Below are 19,250 nucleotides of genomic sequence, written 5' to 3' on the forward strand. Positions count from 1 at the left end.
TTCGGAAAAGTTATCTATGAAACTAGAGAATCGAGAAAACTAAAAGAAATCGCACGCCAGTGTATGTTGGGTAGTCTACCCTCGTCACGTGATTGACACTTGCTGACAGCTGACAGTTAGCAAATGAACTTAATCAACAACACCATTTCAATAATGATTCAACGTTCTCAAACTTCAGCATTTTGGTTATCATTCAATTAATTATTTTAAATCAGAGTGATTGAGCTTACTATACAATGTGTGTTTTGGATTCGGACAAATATTTTAACAGTAGATTCTTCAGATTGAAAAAAACACTCTTTTCCTTTACCATTTTCTCAGAATCGGCTCGGTTTAAACGATACAGGCTGTTGAAAAACCATAGAAAAATGTAATTTTTAATTCTAACTCATGAACAGTTGTATCGAATGAAATGAATTTCGAAATGTAGTTTCTCATTTATTTGATAAATCTCTTTCGAATACAAGATATCACCCATGTCTTTCAGTTTTCTCATTATGACCCTGACGTGCCATATGAATACCACAAATTCAAAGAATCCAACTCTCGAAACTAAGTTGGAAGCTATCCGATGAATGTTTGTACGTTTTGTAAAATAAGAGTATTCTTCATATTTTCTTGTATAATGGGCAGTTTTAGAGTAATTCGATGTTCAAAAATTAAAAAGTATCCTTGAAATTTGAAAAATTAGGTACCTTGGCTGAATACAACTCTGTTTGGAAGATCCACAGATGTGTAGTGTCACAGTTTCAGCTGGTTATTCTGAAGGTGAGTTTGTTTTTCCCTGGTTGGCACAGCTCATTATGAAAACTTAAAATGACTATATCTTTTTATCAGGGCCGAAACGGAAAAAATGGTATAGGAAAAAAGTGTTTCTTTTGACCTCAAGAATCTACTGTTGAAAAATGTGTACGAGTCAAAGACTCTGTATATTTACATCGCGATTGTGCTTTGCACTTTTCCAAATATCATTGGATTTTTAGTTTTGCATTTAAGTTAAAAAGACAATTACTCTCTGGCAATTTTCATCAACATAGAGTTGTGTTGCTCTTTATTAGATACTATTGATAATAATGCTTTATAGGATTCGAGAGAGCACTGGCTCATAGTCCATTATTGGGTTTTGAGTTGATCAAAAATTTCTTTCACATTGTCTAGGGTCCAAATACTCTTTCATCTCGTTGTGAACGGATGCTGGTAAACTAATGGCCCAATTAAATTCGAAAACAAGATCACTGAAGACACCAAACGGTATCATTTCATTAAAAGAAATCGAATAAACGTCGGTAGTTACCGGAATAAGCTCGAATTGATTGTGGGACACTTTTATGTTAAATTGGACATGTGTTTCTCGAAGAAGTGACATCCACCGATATCTATATAGAAGACGAGTTGGGAAAATGGAGGAATATGCCGTTATGAGTGGTATCAAGGCAATATTTTCGATTCCATTAAGAATATCGACATATTCTTATCTTATAACACGTGATTTTTAACATGGAGATTGGATATTTTCAATCCCTTCAAATCGACCTTTCTAAAATTCACTTATTCGCTGACCAGTGTTGCACGATGTTGACGTTGAGGACTAAAATTCAATTTCGATTTTCCCCCCACAGTCCCACCCTGGCCCGGCTGAAATTTACCACACAGGCGCCCATACGTCAACTATTTTATGGAGAATTGATGCATAAAAATTATTCGAATGTCCCAGGCCATCTCGCAGAAACTAAGAGCAAACATAATCCGGCAATAACATTCGTATGTTACGATACAGAGAATAACTATTTTGCCCAGTTTATTTGCTCAATTCCTTTCATGGCACTACCAAGTAATTCCTGATGATCTTGGCTCTTGAAGATGGCCGTTTCACGGTTATTACCACTGTTGCCTACCTCATGGTTTCATTGGAAGTTGGTGGAAGGAATCATCATCATCAAAGTTCCCTTGTTTTGTTTAGTTTTTTTTACATTTGGGTTGCAATATATTTCGCTGTAATAAGGGTTTATCATTTAATTTCCTTACTGAATTTCAACTATATAATCACAAATTCAAATTTTTTAAAACTATACATCTTCCCAAGTCACCTATTTCATTTGAGAGTTGAGAAATCAATAGATTTTAACTTCTGTCCCAAGCCTCCCAAATCGGTGGGTGACTTGGGACAAGTATAAATTTTTTTCAAAATTTATATCTCAATTCTGAAGCATGGTTTATATCCTGATGAAAAGTCTGAGTCATTAAGCATATTCGAACCTCTTTTTCAGATAAAAATAGGTCACAGTTTTGAAATTATGACAAGTTTAATACAACAATAGTCCCAAGTCACCCTAATCTACAATAGATAGCTTTTTTTCTGATTCGGCCCTGATAAAAAGATATAGCCATCTTAAGTTTTCATAATGAGCTGTGCCACCCCTGGAAAAACAAAAAAACTAGTATAACTAGCAAAATCTATGACACTACACATCTGAGGATCTTTTAAACAAAGTTGTATTCAGCCAAAGTACCCAATTTTCATTTTTTGTTTGTTTTTCAACAGCCTATTTCTTTTAAACCGAGCCGATTAGGAAAAAATGGTAAGGAAAAAAAATGTTTCTTTTGACCTCAAGAATCAACTGCTAAAATATTTGTACGAGTTGAAGACTCGCCCTGTTTACCTATGAAGCTATTGGTGAATCTACTGAATACTCTGCAAATAAAAAGCACTACCAAATTGAAGACTTCCACTTGACATTAACTTAACGTCACATCGAAAATTCATCGAAATGGGAAAAAATCGTCAGCATCCAGGAAAAAACCGCCAGAGTTGGCAACGCGGCTCGAGGTCTATCAGAGACGCGATCGAATGGAAATCTTACGACTTTTTTGTGGCTCATTAAGAGATTTCTCGGGGTTTTTATCTGTCAATTTATGCATACGTTACGGCCGCTTGAGAGCTTGAGAAATTGGCACTTTTCAATAAATTCCCCGACTTCTGATAGAGATTATCTGCGCACTAATACGGCAACAATGACGGTCGTAATCGCGCTCCGGATCGGGGGGACGTTTCAGTTTTTGAGAAAACACGTAACTGATTCGTCTCTATATTGCGCTATTTTGCATAATGGAGTGACCGTAATGGCGTGGGTTGAGTGCACTGTAAAATTAAGTGTGGGACTCACCGGGTGCTACTGATGGTGCGATTGCCCTAAGTACTTCGAGCAGCGATCCAGTTTTCAGCTCGCATTGGCGATGATCTTGTCGATTACCACTGGCTGAAAAAGAAGAAAAAGGTTAAAATGAGAGTGGAATTCATATATACGTAATTTCAGACTCATAACTTGTAATTAGAGACTTTTACAATTAAATAACGAAGAAATGCAAGAGTGCAGTACCTAAAATACTCTCAACATCAAATATAGTTGCAAATAAAGAAAGGTTTAGCCCCTTAATGGAGAATTCTCGCTCAATTTGGGTTATCACTGCATATGCAAGTTTAAACTGAATAATTATGAGTTTCATTCATGAATTTTTTAAAGCACCGCTCAAACTATTCAAAATCATTCTTCAAATATGAGATTTCAAAATTTAAATCGCTTCGTTTCTAGTTTACGATTTGGCAACAGCGCCTACTAGAAAATAAAAAGAACAATGGCTTGTTTATAAAATGAACGCTGTTGATTTACAGCCATCATAAGGCGCGTACTCATTGGCGAGCCTCAACAGCAACCGGCCATAAAAATCCCATGAAATTTTACGACCTTCCTCGTTCGCAGACTTCATAGACAGCCATCCTTGTCTATCCCATCAAGATAGTGTATTGGTTGTCCTTTATAATCAACGCATATTTCAGTCGATGTTGCCAACTTGTTCAGTAGAAACGAAACGCTTTTAATTTTTCATTTTTGAGTACTTAAAATATTTTTTTTTGGGAAACGGTTGAAATGGTTATTTCAAAATGTGACGTTTCAAGGATATTTGATGAAAAATACATCATTTTCGTCAGAAGTAGTATTCCCTATTATCAACTATCATTAGTTTTATGATATGGATTGGGGTAATGTGTCGTTTACGGAGAACAGGATTGTTGTGGAAATTAGGAAACCAGGTTTTTGCTACACGAAACTGATCCTCAGGATCTCAGTGACCTATTTTCAAAATTTCAGCTCCCTAAAATATGAAATGCCTTTTCTATTTCATTGAAACCATGCAATTCTTTGTGGAAAACCTAGATATATTCGAAAGTTTCAGGAATAGGGATAAGAAAGTAGAGGATAAACAACTCAGATAAGGATAGAGAAGCGGAAAAAGTCATAATAAATAGGGTGTCCCATTTGAATTAACGAAGTTCGTAGTATTTTTTCGTATAAGCGGCAACGTCGCAAAATTGAAAATAGTTTAATCAGACAGATCAGAACCCTAAACCCAAATACCCAAATTCCCAAATTTTCAGAACAATCCTATGATCAGTACTTCGTAAACGTCATACTCCTCGGCACCTGAGTCAGTACGATCAGCACATTATTTTCTGCCTGACTTGGATCCCATTGGCATTGACTGTGGTGTATCGACTCTCCATCCAAACCAGGAAAAGTTTGGAGTAATCCATCGCTGAAAGGTTCCGCCAGATGATTGCTCTGTCGGCTTCCTCCTTCTCCAAAAGCTCTCTTCTATAGGTGCCTCTACCAGTATCACAAAATGGTTTTTGTCCAGTGAATGCCGCTTCATTGCTTTTTATTCCCGAGTGACCAGGAACCCAGACTAGAAAAGCCTTTTTGTTCTAACCTATAACATTGATATTCCTTCAGCAATCCCATATCAGCCAAAAAAACGCCCCAAGTCGACAAAGGGGAGTGCCGCCTAACCATAAGAGGGCTAGCTGTTGTGTTTCCTAAGTGTGTTGTCCTTAGCTCTGTAAAGATACTATCTGAAAAGAATATGTTTAACAGTTTCGTCAGTGCTCTTCCACCAGCTGTACACTAACGACCACTCAGTCCCGTTTTGTTTGAATATTAAATGTAACTGCACCAGTGACCAGACTCAGCTCTTTTCTGTCAATTTTTTTATGAATACATCACAGGTTAGGCTCGCTGATGAACGTTATTGTTTAGAGAGAAGATCAAGCTCTCTGGATCTTAATTATCTCATTCCTTGCACCCTTTCTGGATAATTTAAGGATGGCCTCATCATAAACCCTATATCAATCACTTGATGTAGAGGAGTGAGTTTCCTTGAGAGGCACATAGGCTAGCCTTTGTGCCTTATGCAGCTATTTCTTCGTGATATCTGGCCTGCTTCAGCAAACCTGAGTACTACCCCAGTTTATCATTGGTCTCCTAGGATTCAATCCATGGCCAGATTTTTCGGGATTATTCTGGAATTCCCTGATTTTGTCAATGGACTAAGGACGTGAAGTGCGAGACTATTAATCGCATATGAACCCTCAACGTCCTGTCTCGCGCTCAGTCTCCTGAGAAAATTCCGTCGACGTATAAGAAATTGGTCCCACGATCGGGACCTGGGAGAATTTCGAAAACGTATCGGGTCGTAAAACTCCCGATCGGCGTTCTAAATAAACGGTGAGAAATGTCGTTCGTCGACCGGTCCCAAAACGAAAAAACTCCGATGCGATTGCGTTCGTTCGGCATTACGTCCAGAGCGCATTCCCCGAGCGGAGTTAATTAGCCGGTGGAGTAGAAAAAGACGGCGACGTACGCGTTGAATATTCATTAAAAATTTTAGGACCTCGCAGTCCAATAAATAAAAAAGCATAAGCGGGACCGAAAAATACGAGATGGTAGGTGTATAGTTGTTCGCCGGACGGCGAATTTCGGCGACCTTGTTCGCGTGTACCGAGCCATATTTGGTCGAGTGCATTCGGGGCGAGAATTTGAATTGCAAAATTCGAGATTCGATTCGTTGGGCTGAGTCAGAGTCAGCGTCGCCGGGTTTACCACTGCTGGTACTGAAAATCAGCAAGGAACTCAGAGAGGGCAAGGGTTAGGTTCACACTTGAAACAGTGTAGTCAACTAAACAGGGTTAGTCTCTGACTCGTACGAAACTTTTAACAGTAGATTCTTGAGGTCAAGAGAATTTTTTTCCGAATCGGCTCGGTTGAAAAGATACAGGCTGTTGAGAAATCATGAAAATATTTAACTAACTAACCTAACCCAAACTGACCTAACCTCACTTAGGTCTGTAACAGACGTTAACATATATTTATAAAAAACGTTAGGCAGGACAATATTCTGTGATCGTGGATCGTGGTCGTGGTAATCGTCGAAAAGCTTAATTTCTCAAGCTTATTTCGGTCATTTCCCCGTAGCCAGGACCGAGATCATCCCTAGAATTGATCCAACTTGTGTTAAAAACATTTCAGTCCTTTTTTCCAGTTTTTCGAGGAGATTTCTCCCTTTCAACCTATTCCTTCTTATTTCAGATCTCATACGGAGAAGATGCTGATCAGCCATGACCTACAACTCGTATTCGTCTTCGACTAGGACATCATCCGCACAACCCTCAGGCTGAAACCCCAAAAAGTATCACGCGATCTCGACATAACGTGGCATAGGGCATAGGGACATAGGGTCCTTCCATCTCCGAGATGTAACGGCTTAATTCAATAAACATAAACCGTTTAGTGCCCCTGCATTCTCGAACGCGGCAAAAACGAAGGTCTTGGAGTTCCTAGAGCCATATATGGATACAATTTTCACGAGAGATGGTGGTTTTGTTGATGAGCGACTACACCACACCACTTGTATGACCATATTATGATGCAACGTATAGTTTTTTTAAGTCTTGTACAATTTTTTGTAATAAAATTGTGTTCATCGTTGAAATAGATTTCTGAGGAAGTTGAACATATGTTAACACAACAAAAAAAGGTCTCCATTCAATCTAGATCACAACATGATTTTTTAAATCCCCACATTGATATTTCTCCAGTAACAAAGAGCTGAATAGATCAAAATCTATGCGTACTAAGTTAGTCCAGCAAGTTTCGATTCCCGAATTTTTTGTGCTAAATTGTGCTAAATTTGTGCTGATTTGTGCAGTTGGAATTTTTTCCTTTTTCCATAGGGTTCTGCTCAAGATACTCCACAAAATGTAAATATATACTAAATATCAAAAAATATATATAAAATTCCGAATGATTCTCGGTTGTTTTTTCGATTTAAACGCCATATTTCCAACGTGTTTTACTTCTCAATTCTCTCTAACTTCTTTCTATCCATCTGTGTATCATAGATCAACATTCCTGGGGGTAATGAATCCCATTCGAAACAGGTGTTTTTTTGTAGTTGATGTATCATCTATCAGAGAAGGCCTAAGCCGGTTGAAATTTATTTAACGACCACACTGAAGAATCCATGATATGGATTCGATAGGGGTATGCTTTCCAGTGGTGGATATAATCGATTCAAGTGACTAATCAGTAATGGATGGATTTGAAACTTGGATAAATTGAGTTGACCAGAATTCGAACCTAATCATGAATACTGTATCTACCTTTCATTATATGTAAAATTGAGCTTACTTCCTGATAAATGGATGCTATGCAATAATTGTATCTGCTACTGGTTTTTTTGTAATAAAGTTCGTAGACAAAGTACCTTATTTTATATTTGTATGTCTAATTCTTTGAACTAAATAATTTAGGCTTCCTTGATAATCTTTTCATGTAAAAATGATGAAAAATAAAAAAGAAAATTTTGGTTTCATTTTGTTCTAACCCTCTCATTAGAAATAATCGTGGTAAAATTGAATTTCAACACGACGAAAAACTCTTTGGGATACAGGTATTTTCAAGAATTTATCCCTAGCACTTTTCCTGCGGCAATTAGAGTGTTCAATGAATTGAATTCGACTACAGCTTTGTCATTTGGGTAAAATTATCTCCTTCACATGAAGAGTCGCGTTATAAAGAGGGTCCAAATTTAATTTTTTCATTACGATATAGCATCCCACAGGACCAATTTGTCAGAAAATTAAACAGAGATGGAAAAAACGGAGCACTAAAAACGTCTATGAATTTCAAAAAGCCCATTGTACTTCGTGTTGTGGCTTTCAACAACGCATTAGGTCTATATAAAATACTCCAGCACGTGGGCAATAAACGAGTTGTATGCAATAAAAGAAGATTAAAAAAAAGGTAGCAAACAGAGGGACATTCAGGCAGTGCAATGTGGAGTCTGGTAGAGATTTGAAAATGAAATCAGTATCTAAAATGGTTTGTGTTTTGAATAGTAGCAGAAACTTTTCATTGAGTATCTTAAAAATTTTTCTTCCACTTGTTTTCTCCTTCCAGCATGTAGGTTTAAAATGTTCTGTTGGGATATGTTATTTTTATTTGTTTTATTTTTTTAATTTCATTATATTTCATTTATTTTTTTCTTTATCGGGTACCTATGAATTCATTTCAATTATGAATGATACCTAATAATAATAGTTAGTTCTAAGACTGTTCCAAAAACTCAATATATACATATTGAAAAGAAGGCATAGAAAGGTTCAAAACTCACAAGAGGTATTCATCCTACAGGTAGGTATATTTTATTAAATTTGTACATTACTATATTCATGAGTTGGTTTGATATATGTACGATTAATTTTTCACTTCTAAATTGGTGAAAAGACTCATAAATTTTCAAATTCCAAAGTTAATAACCTAAGCACTAAAATCTATAAAAATATAAGAGTGCCGAAAATTCTGCTTTATGCGATTCGGTAGTAACGCATTTCAGGATCATTAATGAAAACACATTATTTTCCGCATGACATGTTTGATGTGTTTCTTTATAGGTTCATAAATTTTATTGCTTTATCCGACATAATTTCGACATTAAAGACGAATAAAGATTAATTTTGATTTACTGCCCGATCCAAATCGTTCGAAGATGAAACAAGTCATCAACACTTCTCTATCAGATTTTTTTTTAGTAGGCCCTGTAGGTCAACCTCTATTGGGCTTCTGGGGCTAATTGCTCGGGCCTTCGGCCCTCACAGTTCGCCTCGGACGGGCTTACAATAAAATACTATCAAAGAATGGGATCCTACAGGGACATCTAACAGAATTTTTGTCACCTACTTCGAAAATTTTATAGGAACCTGTAAAAAGCGTTCCGTATCATCAAAAATATGATAATTGTGTCCCTTCTTCTCTATTCATTTAATCACAGAACCATCCCAATATAAATTTAGAAGAAAAAATTGGAGATGAAGATTTCTACAAAATCATAGTCACAAAGATGTAATGACAATGACAAAAATTGTGCAATGCGGACAGAAGAGATCATTTTGGAATAGTTAAATCACAAATAAATAGGCTCATTGCGGAGTTTTATTTTACATAACGAAATAATAAACAGTTCAGTTCATCGACTAGAGTGCTGCCATCTCTTCACTGTTCCCCGACACAATGCACAACCACCGAAGGTAACGGTAATGTGCACAAATCTCAGGTAACACATATTGGACAGGCAGATATGGGCACTTGTGTACAACTCCCAAAATAATGATATCCAAACAGCCCGACGCGTAGTTGCGTAACCAAAGCCGGCTAGAACGCGCTGCTGGCTCCATCTGTGCGTCCGACGCCGAAACTCCCATCCCCCCTCGAAAGCTCGGAAGCCATGAAAAAGCTCAGACCCCATTGGCGAAAGCTGGGCGGCCATGATTCTCATCAGACAGCTCGGTATAATTTATCGTTGGCGGGCACTTCCCATTTTCGTGTTGCCCGCCAATCGTCTATGCCCAAACGGTCGGCCATCGCGGAAAAGGTGGCGACGTGACCAGGACCGGCAACGTCATCGACGCACGAAAAACTCACAAGATCGGACTGGCAGCTTTGAAATTACGCGCAAGGATCCAGCGGACTTCCAAAGTTGGTTCTTCGCTCGGATCGTCTACCCATGGCCTCCTTGTTGAGCGTCGACATGTAGAAAATGGAAAATCCATAAAAGGATTTCGCCGCTAAAGTGATGAACGTTAATGAGAACACGCTTAGTCGAGATAAGGAAAAAGGAGAGATTGATTCCTGCCGCGGGAGCCCGAATAGACGTCGGAAGTGGCCCATAAAAGGTTATTTTACGCGCCATAAAAGTTTTAAGAGTCAATGAAATTTATCCACAGACAACCTGTTCCACCTTGTGACTTAATTTTATTGCCGATGGTAGTTGCTAAACGATCATCGAAGTGAGTCTATTGTAGCGAGGAGCAGGCCGTAAAGTTTGGCCGTAAATGCGCTGCCCTGCAATCCTTCTGACACGCGATTGTTTGCCCGATTTCTGTTGCTCTGACTCAACCACAGAGATATAAAACCACCCATAGCTTGGGTACCCTTTAAAATCACATCAAATAAATAATAAAACAGTTATTTATTAGAATTATCGGATCTTTACCTATACATATACACATGTATATGAAAGTATATGTATAGGTATAAACAAACGAAAGTCGGTAGATGGTTGGGTTTGCAATTTATTGAACTGTTTCTTCAGCTCAAGCTTTCGCAATTCTTTTCCTTCTTAAGAAGCTCACTAAAAAATACGAGAATCACAGTCATGGCAAGATCAAGGTAGTAAAAAAGAAGAAGCCCAGGACTCAGAAAAAAACTGGTGAACATATACTTCGAAAGGAAAAGAAGCAGATATGTGTTTCGCTAGACTACAAACCATATCGACTTAGACTCAGAACGTCAGCAAACCCTACACCACAGTGTTTCGGAAAAACCTAACAAAAACCTTCAAGAATTATTGACGACTTTGAAGGCTAGTGGAAATTTGAAATTATGTTGGTAACAGCTCACTCAGTGTGCCAATTATCATCAAGACTATGCACTGACAGAAGACATTGGGACCAGTGAATTTTTTACTAGTGTTTGTTCTTGGTTTACCTAATCGAATATGATTGTATAAATTTTGAATCCTGGTTCATTCGTTCCGAATTTAAGTATTTCTCTTGTTCAAATACTCTTTCTTCTAAGTTGGTTAGCAATTATAGTTTACCATGTATTGAGGCCACTTCGCTCTCAATAATTCTTAGAGACTAGTACATTTGAAATAATTAAAAACATAAAACTGAAAGGAAAATAAGCAAAAAAAATTGTTTAGGTATACAACTCACCTATGCCATTATTTTTAGATTTGGGTTAAGGGGTGAAAAATCTTTGTATAAACTCTGAAAAAAAATAGGACGCGTTAGAAAAAATACATTCTAATGATATATTCACGTAACTTTACCAAAAACGAATAAAGAAGAAGCTTTTCACACAAACCGCAACCGATAACAATTCAAATTCAACATTATCAATTTAAAAAAAGCAAAAAAAAATTATTTCCTACATCTAAGAAGTATTCCATCAAGAAATTCGTTGTAATTTGTATTGTATCGTAAATGTTCGCGTGAAAAAATGAATAAAAATATGTTTTCTGTTTGAATTACTTTCTGTTTGGGGATAAATGTGTATGTTCATTAGGATATTTGTTTCACAAGGGTCATATAGCTCCTTCTTTGACTCTCGTCAATTTATTAGTGATTTAAAAATAATAATAATAAATAATGCCTCAATAGATATAATTTTAAATAGATAATGAATTTATACTGGAATTTCTGATATAACTGAATAAAATAAAGGTTTATCAGTTTTTGAAATTCAAACTATTCTTTTATGCGAATGTGAATGAAGCTGTAGAATTGGCTGAGAGTATAGACTGGGGTGAAAAGAAAATCTTTATCATGATGCAATAAAAAATCAAAAAATGGATCAATACATTTCTAGTAGGAAAGAATTCTAGAATTTGAGAAATATAATTTCAATAAACCAGAAATTATCAGTTATTCAACAGAGACTATATGAAATCTGAAAGAGAATTATAATACGAGAATATTAGATCAATAAACCTACTTTCTAAACGGAAACAGTTAATAATATTAATCACGACAATTTTTTGTAACTGTTGAAATTATATAAAAACTGGAACATTGTGCACAAGAATTGTGTTAGATACTTTCACTAATTCCTAACCAACATTTTCCGACAATGTGCGCGAATAACTTCGAAGATGAAAAAATACAGAAATATACCTATCTAATCATAAAAAATATGTGAAATATAGGTCATGTGTTTCCGGCACGCATCCACTGATTTTCGTAATTTTACATCAAAGAAGAGATCTACATACACAAAGCAGAAAATATCCTGACAGAAAATCGATTAGTATACGACGAAAAGGAGTCACGTGTTCTACATTCTGGGAGAGAGAAATGTTATTTCTAGCAATTAATCCAAACTGTGTCCCAAAATACACAACGGTATTTCTGAGGAACCAGGTTTCACAACTCTAACTCGGATAAGTTATACACTAAGGAATTTATCAGTTCCTATTTACGTTTTTCACGTTCGCCAATCAAGATCAGAGATATATTTTAATAATATTCAATGGTTACAAATGATTCTTGGTTTTCTTTATTTTTCTGTATTTGAAAATGCCTCAGAGGACATTTGGCTGAAAAATATTCTATTCGAAGTATAACTATTGGCTGTAATAATTTTAATTTATGTAAAAATTTGTCCAACTTCGAAAATGTTTATTTTATTTTTTTTATATTATAACCAAGGTATAGTTGATTTCATTTTTTTTTCCTTTGAAGAAAGCCGGTGAAGGAATTGTGAAATTCGAGAAGGAAAATATTCGAAATGCATTATTAATGGAGCTGGAAGAACAGTTACCCTTCGCAACCCCTGTGGATATCGTGGGGTTTCTGACAAACGTCATCCATATTTACAAGTCCCAAGGGTGCAAGGGGGGGAGGTCCAAACTAAGCCCTTCTATTCAATGGGGCAAAGGGAATGTCAAGAAGCAGATGAGGAATCGTCACTAAAGAAAATGGGGAGCTCTGGAAACAAATCTTGTTCTTTTAGGAGTATATTTTCGGAATTATTTACGTATTAATAACAGGATAGGTTCAGCTGTATTGTGCTGTATATTTTGGATATTAAGTTCTTTCAATTTTTAATTTTGTCGAGTTTATCTTCAATACTTAGTATAATATAGTATGAAGCCTGACAGGAGACAGGAATTACATTTAAGATCGAAACATCAAATGAGTGAAAAACTTAACAGGTACTATAAAAATGTATGTCGTAAAATTATCCACGCAATTTGAACGTCAAGTTCAAGTCAATGTATGAATATTTTGTACATCGAATGCCCCAATATTTGTTTTCGTATAAATGATCAAAATTTGAAGATTGGAATTTTTTTGGAGTAAAACTGTTGTTCAATTATTTAAACAACTTCAGGGATCTTCATTTAATAATATAATATGACATCATCACGACTGAACATATTTTCATTCTCAACACAGTTGCACTCGTTAGTTTCATAAAAGGTGCCCATAAAATATCTTCACGAAACACACTATCTAGACTTAAGTAAACATAACATCACAGTAGGAATAGCACACTTTGATCGCATATGGTCTTGAAGTATCTTTTCAATATCAGATTTGGCAGAAATACGTCAACTTCTTATGATGAATTGGTGAAAAATGATGTAACGCTCAAGAAATCTCATAATTTTTTTTAAGAGGAATGATCTGCTTCTAAAAAATTCAATGAAAAAATTTTCAAATAAAACTTGGTTGTTCTGTGGAACAACATATCTTCGGAGCAAAATCTGGGATAATTTTAATAATTCTGCATTCGAAAAATCCATAATTTATTGAGAATAACCAGCTGGGGATCACCTGGCTAGGTCTAGCGTCATGGTGAGAATTTATTTCATAAGGATTTACATTTAAACTCAACAGAGCTGACAGAAATATTGCTCAATTTTCCATATTATCCAATAATCACTACTCAGATTACATCCAGACGATGCGACGAATAAATTTCCATAAATTCGGAATGTTATAGTTAAGGATGAACATAAATTGGATGTTAATACGTATTTAGAACTACTGTGCACGAGAACACTTTGAGTGCACATGCAAAGGCATATCTTTTACGTTACGACAAACACAAATAAGAGGTTTTTCTGGCATTATTTCCCCATGAAAACCTTTTTGAATAATGAATGAACATTGTAAAGCAATGATAATAAGAGAGAATCTTAAGTTAGTTAATTTAATTATAACTTTGAGCAAATAAATTTCAGAATGAAGGTTAATTTCATTGAAAAAGTAAAATATTCGAAGAAATACCGAAGGGGGCTCCTGCAAGTTATACAAAATTAAATATAATGTAGATTTCATATGAAAAAAAGTTTTTCTCGATTTCCACAATATTTGTTTTGAGTATTTTGGATTAATTCTGCTGTTTTCATTTGTTTTTATTCGTACATTTCTGGATTACGAAATCTATATAGAGAAATTAGATTTCAATTGTTAGCTTGAAAATATATTTCAAATATTCACTAGATAGCGTCCAACTCAATTTCAAGAGCTGGGTTCTTTGAATTTTTGGCATTATTATGGTACGTAATGGTCATAACGAGAAAACTGGAAGACGTGGGTGATATATTGTGATCGAAAAAGATTCATCAAGTAAATGAAAAACTATATTTCGAAATTCATTTCATTCTATAGAAACTTCTGTGAGATAGAACTCAAAATAACATTTTTTCATGATTTTCGACATAATGTATCTTTTAAACCCACCCTATTCGGAAAAAATGGTATAGGAAAAAGTGTTTCTTTTGACCTCAAGAATCTACTGTTAAAATATTATTACGAGTCAAATTTTTTCACTTGTGGATAATATAGCAAAAAAAAAGGTCATAAAAGGACCAGAGGACTCAGCAGACTATTTTGATAAAAAAAATGTGAGCTTTATGTTAGTTTCTTATATTTGCTTCTGAATAATCTATATTTAAACTTGTTTTGTCATAGTTTTTATCAAATCTATTTCCTTCAATATGACCTTGCAAAAAAAACGCTCCGACCATGTCGATTCTAGAGGGATAACTTCTAAGATCAAATTCAAAATCGTATCGCTTCAACCCTTAATTGAACAACCCCAACCCCAATATTTCGAATGGGGAAGATGGGGCAAGTTATACCTCAGTTGAAAGGCCTTTCTATTCCGAATTCAGCATATTCAATTTATTTTTCATTCAATCCAGTCATTTTTGAGATATTCAAATTCAAACTCCGTACAGAATTGGTAATTTTGTTGAGTATGCTACGTGAACCAATCAAATTTGAACTAATTTATTATATTGTTTCGACGATAATAGTTAACTTGCATAAACCAGACATCAAAATATTACTGTCTTCTTATATAAAGGTAAAGCTAAAATTAGTATATTCATTCAGAAATAATTAAAATTAATATAAATTCTTTTTTTTTTCAAAAATATGCAGTGCGGGAACCGTTGAGCAGATTTACCGTCGAAAATGAAGAATAAATCGATTGATTTACCCAACCATAACGTTGTTGAATTCAAACGTGAATATTTCGAAAACGAATGGATTGTTTGAAAAAAAATTAAATAAGCTGAAAACAGATTAGAAAGACCTTTAAAATGAGGTATCACTTACCCCATCTTCCCTTTTCAAAATATAGGGGTTGAGATTGTTACACTAGGAGTTGCAACGATAAGATTTTGAATTTGATTTCACAAGTTGTCCCCCGAAATAAAAAATCGGTTGAGTGCGGTAGAATATTTGCATCGTTTCTTAAAAGTCAAGGTCGCGGTTCAAGGTCTCCGTGGGGACCTTCCTAAACGCATCCGCATATACGTGCATGCATATAAAAAACGTGAGGAAGTGCGAAATAACGGACCGATTGTTCGTACTGAATGCCATAAAATAACGTGGGCGCGACGGAAAAATTTTACGACGTAGGACCACTTCTGACTGACGGACTGACGTAACGCGGCAGTGTTTTACGGTCGCGGCCCGCCATGACCTACGGCAACCGTTTTATTCGCCGCGTTTACGACCTTTTTACTGCCTCCACGGCGTAATTTCTGAATGTGGGCCATTCTCTACACTAATTTCGGATGGGTTGCGGATATGGCCTTCCGCGGAGACGTGTGTCAACTGCACGTCACTATTGCTAATATGAATGGAGTTGTTTTCTGTTGTACTATCAAGTGGGTGTGCGACGTTTTCGGTAGTAAATTCCGAAGTTTCAGCTTTTATTATTCATGTGAGCTTCTGATCTTTTTTTTGTTTGTGGATGAATGCACGTCCTTACTTGCATTCCTAATTTGAATGTATTGTGAATAATAGTTATATAGAGTAAGTCTTTGAATCGTACAAATATTTCAACAGTAGATTCTTGAGGTCAAAAGGAACACTTTTTTCCTATAGCGTTTTTTTCCGATTCGGCCCTGATAAAAAGATATAGCTATTTTAAGTTTTCATACTGAGCCTGGAAAAACAGAATTGCCTTCAGAATAACTAGCTAACAACACACAACCTAACCTAACCTAACTCGAAAGTTGAATAATGGAAACATTTAAAATTTGATTCTCTGGTGAAAAGTGTTAGATATACGAAATATACGAAGATTCTAGAAAACCAAACAGTTGATGATTCAATAGAGAATTGCACTCCAGAGAGCTCGCCGAAGTCAACTCGAAAATGAAAAGTGGAAAAACAAAAAAAATTATTTTCTCCTAAACAGTGTCAGATATTGGAAAGTTTGGTATGAAAATATAGGTTTTCGAACACGCTGAATCTATTGCGAGTATTTTCGAGAGCCTATCTGCGTTCGTTTAGATTTTCATCTTGGAAATGGCATTTTTCAAAAATTTGCAAATTTCAATCTGCGATATCTCCTGTTATATTGGTCTGATCGAATTGGGATTTCTGGTTATATAATAAGCGTTGCCTAGGCTTCCACCCTAGCACAAAAACTCGATTTCGAAAATCTCGATTTTTTGGGTCAAAAATGAGCAAGGGGTTAGACCCCCCTAAAATCACATATTTGCTACTCTGTCTGAAAATCAGGATGTTCTATTACTGTCTTAGGGTATGGAGTGCATAGATTTCGTTTTGAAGATTCTAGAAAACCAAACAGTTGATGATTCAATAGAGAATTGCACTCCAGAGAGCTCTTCGAAGTCAACTCGAAAATGAAAAGTGGAAAAACAAAAAAAATTATTTTCTCCTAAACAGTGTCAGATATTGGAAAGTTTGGTATGAAAATATAGGTTTTCGAACACGCTGAATCTATTGCGAGTATTTTCGAGAGCCTATCTGCCTTCGTTTAGATTTTCATCTTGGAAATGGCATTTTTCAAAAATTTTCAAATTTCAATCTGCGATATCTCCTGTTATATTGGTCTGATCGAATTGGGATTTCCGGTTATATAATCAGCGTTGCCTAGGCTTCCACCCTAGCACAAAAACTCGATTTCGAAAATCTCGATTTTTTGGGTCAAAAATGAGCAAGGGGTTAGACCCCCCTAAAATCACATATTTGCTACTCTGTCTGAAAATCAGGATGTTCTATTACTGTCTTAGGGTATGGAGTACATAGATTTCGTTTTGAAGATTCTAGAAAACCAAACAGTTGATGATTCAATAGAGAATTGCACTCCAGAGAGCTCTCCGAAGTCAACTCGAAAATGAAAAGTGGAAAAACAAAAAAAATTATTTTCTCCTAAACAGTGTCAGAGATTGGAAAGTTTGGTATGAAAATATAGGTTTTCGAACACGCTGAATCTATTGCGAGTATTTTCGAGAGCCTATCTGCCTTCGTTTAGATTTTCATCTTGGAAATGGCATTTTTCAAAAATTTGCAAATTTCAATCTGCGATATCTCCTGTTATATTGGTCTGATCGAATTGGGATTTCCGGTTATATAATCAGCATTGCCTAGGCTTCCACCCTAGCACAAAAACTCGATTTCGAAAATCTCGATTTTTTGGGTCAAAAATGAGCAAGGGGTTAGACCCCCCTAAAATCACATATTTGCTACTCTGTCTGAAAATCAGGATGTTCTATTACTGTCTTAGGGTATTGAGTGCATAGATTTCGTTTTGAAGATTCTAGAAAACCAAACAGTTGATGATTCAATAGAGAATTGCACTCCAGAGAGCTCTTCGAAGTCAATTCGAAAATGAAAAGTGGAAAAACAAAAAAAATTATTTTCTCCTAAACACTGTCAGATATTGGAAAGTTTGGTATGAAAATATAGGTTTTCGAAGACGCTGAATCTATTGCGAGTATTTTCGAGAGCCTATTTGCCTTCGTTTAGATTTTCATCAAGGAAATGGCATTTTTCAAAAAATTGCAAATTTCAATCTGCGATATCTCCTGTTATATTGGTCTGATCGAATTGGGATTTCCGGTTATATAATCAGCGTTGCCTAGGCTTCCACCCTAGCACAAAAACTCGATTTCGAAAATCTCGATTTTTTGGGTCAAAAATGAGCAAGGGGTTAGACCCCCCTAAAATCACATATTTGCTACTCTGTCTGAAAATCAGGATGTTCTATTACTGTCTTAGGGTATTGAGTGCATAGATTTCGTTTTGAAGATTCTAGAAAACCAAACAGTTGATGATTCAATAGAGAATTGCACTCCAGAGAGCTCTTCGAAGTCAACACGAAAATGAAAAGTGGAAAATCAAAAAAAATTATTTTCTCCTAAGCAGTGTCAGATATTGGAAAGTTTGGTATGAAAATATAGGTTTTCGAACACGCTGAATCTATTGCGAGTATTTTCGAGAGCCTATCTGCCTTCGTTTAGATTTTCATCTTGGAAATGGCATTTTTCAAAAATTTGCAAATTTCAATCTGCGATATCTCCTGTTATATTGGTCTGATCGAATTGGGATTTCCGGTTATATAATCAGCGTTGCCTAGGCTTCCACCCTAGCACAAAAACTCGATTTCGAAAATCTCGATTTTTTGGGTCAAAAATGAGCAAGGGGTTAGACCCCCCTAAAATCACATATTTGCTACTCTGTCTGAAAATCAGGATGTTCTATTACTGTCTTAGGGTATGGAGTGCATAGATTTCGTTTTGAATATTCTAGAAAACCAAACAGTTGATGATTCAATAGAGAATTGCACTCCAGAGAGCTCGCCGAAGTCAACTCGAAAATGAAAAGTGGAAAAACAAAAAAAATTATTTTCTCCTAAACAGTGTCAGATATTGGAAAGTTTGGTATGAAAATATAGGTTTTCGAACACGCTGAATCTATTGCGAGTATTTTCGAGAGCCTATCTGCCTTCGTTTAGATTTTCATCTTGGAAATGGCATTTTTCAAAAATTTTCAAATTTCAATCTGCGATATCTCCTGT

The 19,250-nt window shown here is 35.8% G+C and overlaps 1 protein-coding gene across 1 annotated transcript in view; it reads right to left on the bottom strand.

Moving 5' to 3' along the window:
* LOC123318394 overlaps positions 1-19,250 on the bottom strand; it is a 332,282-nt gene that overhangs the window by 259,390 nt on the left and 53,642 nt on the right. Inside the window, exon 2 of the mRNA XM_044905003.1 lies at positions 3,165-3,257. Coding sequence (XP_044760938.1) covers positions 3,165-3,257 — 93 coding nt within the window. The remainder of the gene's footprint in view (positions 1-3,164; positions 3,258-19,250) is intronic.

This window comes from Coccinella septempunctata, chromosome 8 (genome assembly GCF_907165205.1).
Source record: "Coccinella septempunctata chromosome 8, icCocSept1.1, whole genome shotgun sequence".
NCBI classification, from domain to species: domain Eukaryota; kingdom Metazoa; phylum Arthropoda; class Insecta; order Coleoptera; family Coccinellidae; genus Coccinella; species Coccinella septempunctata.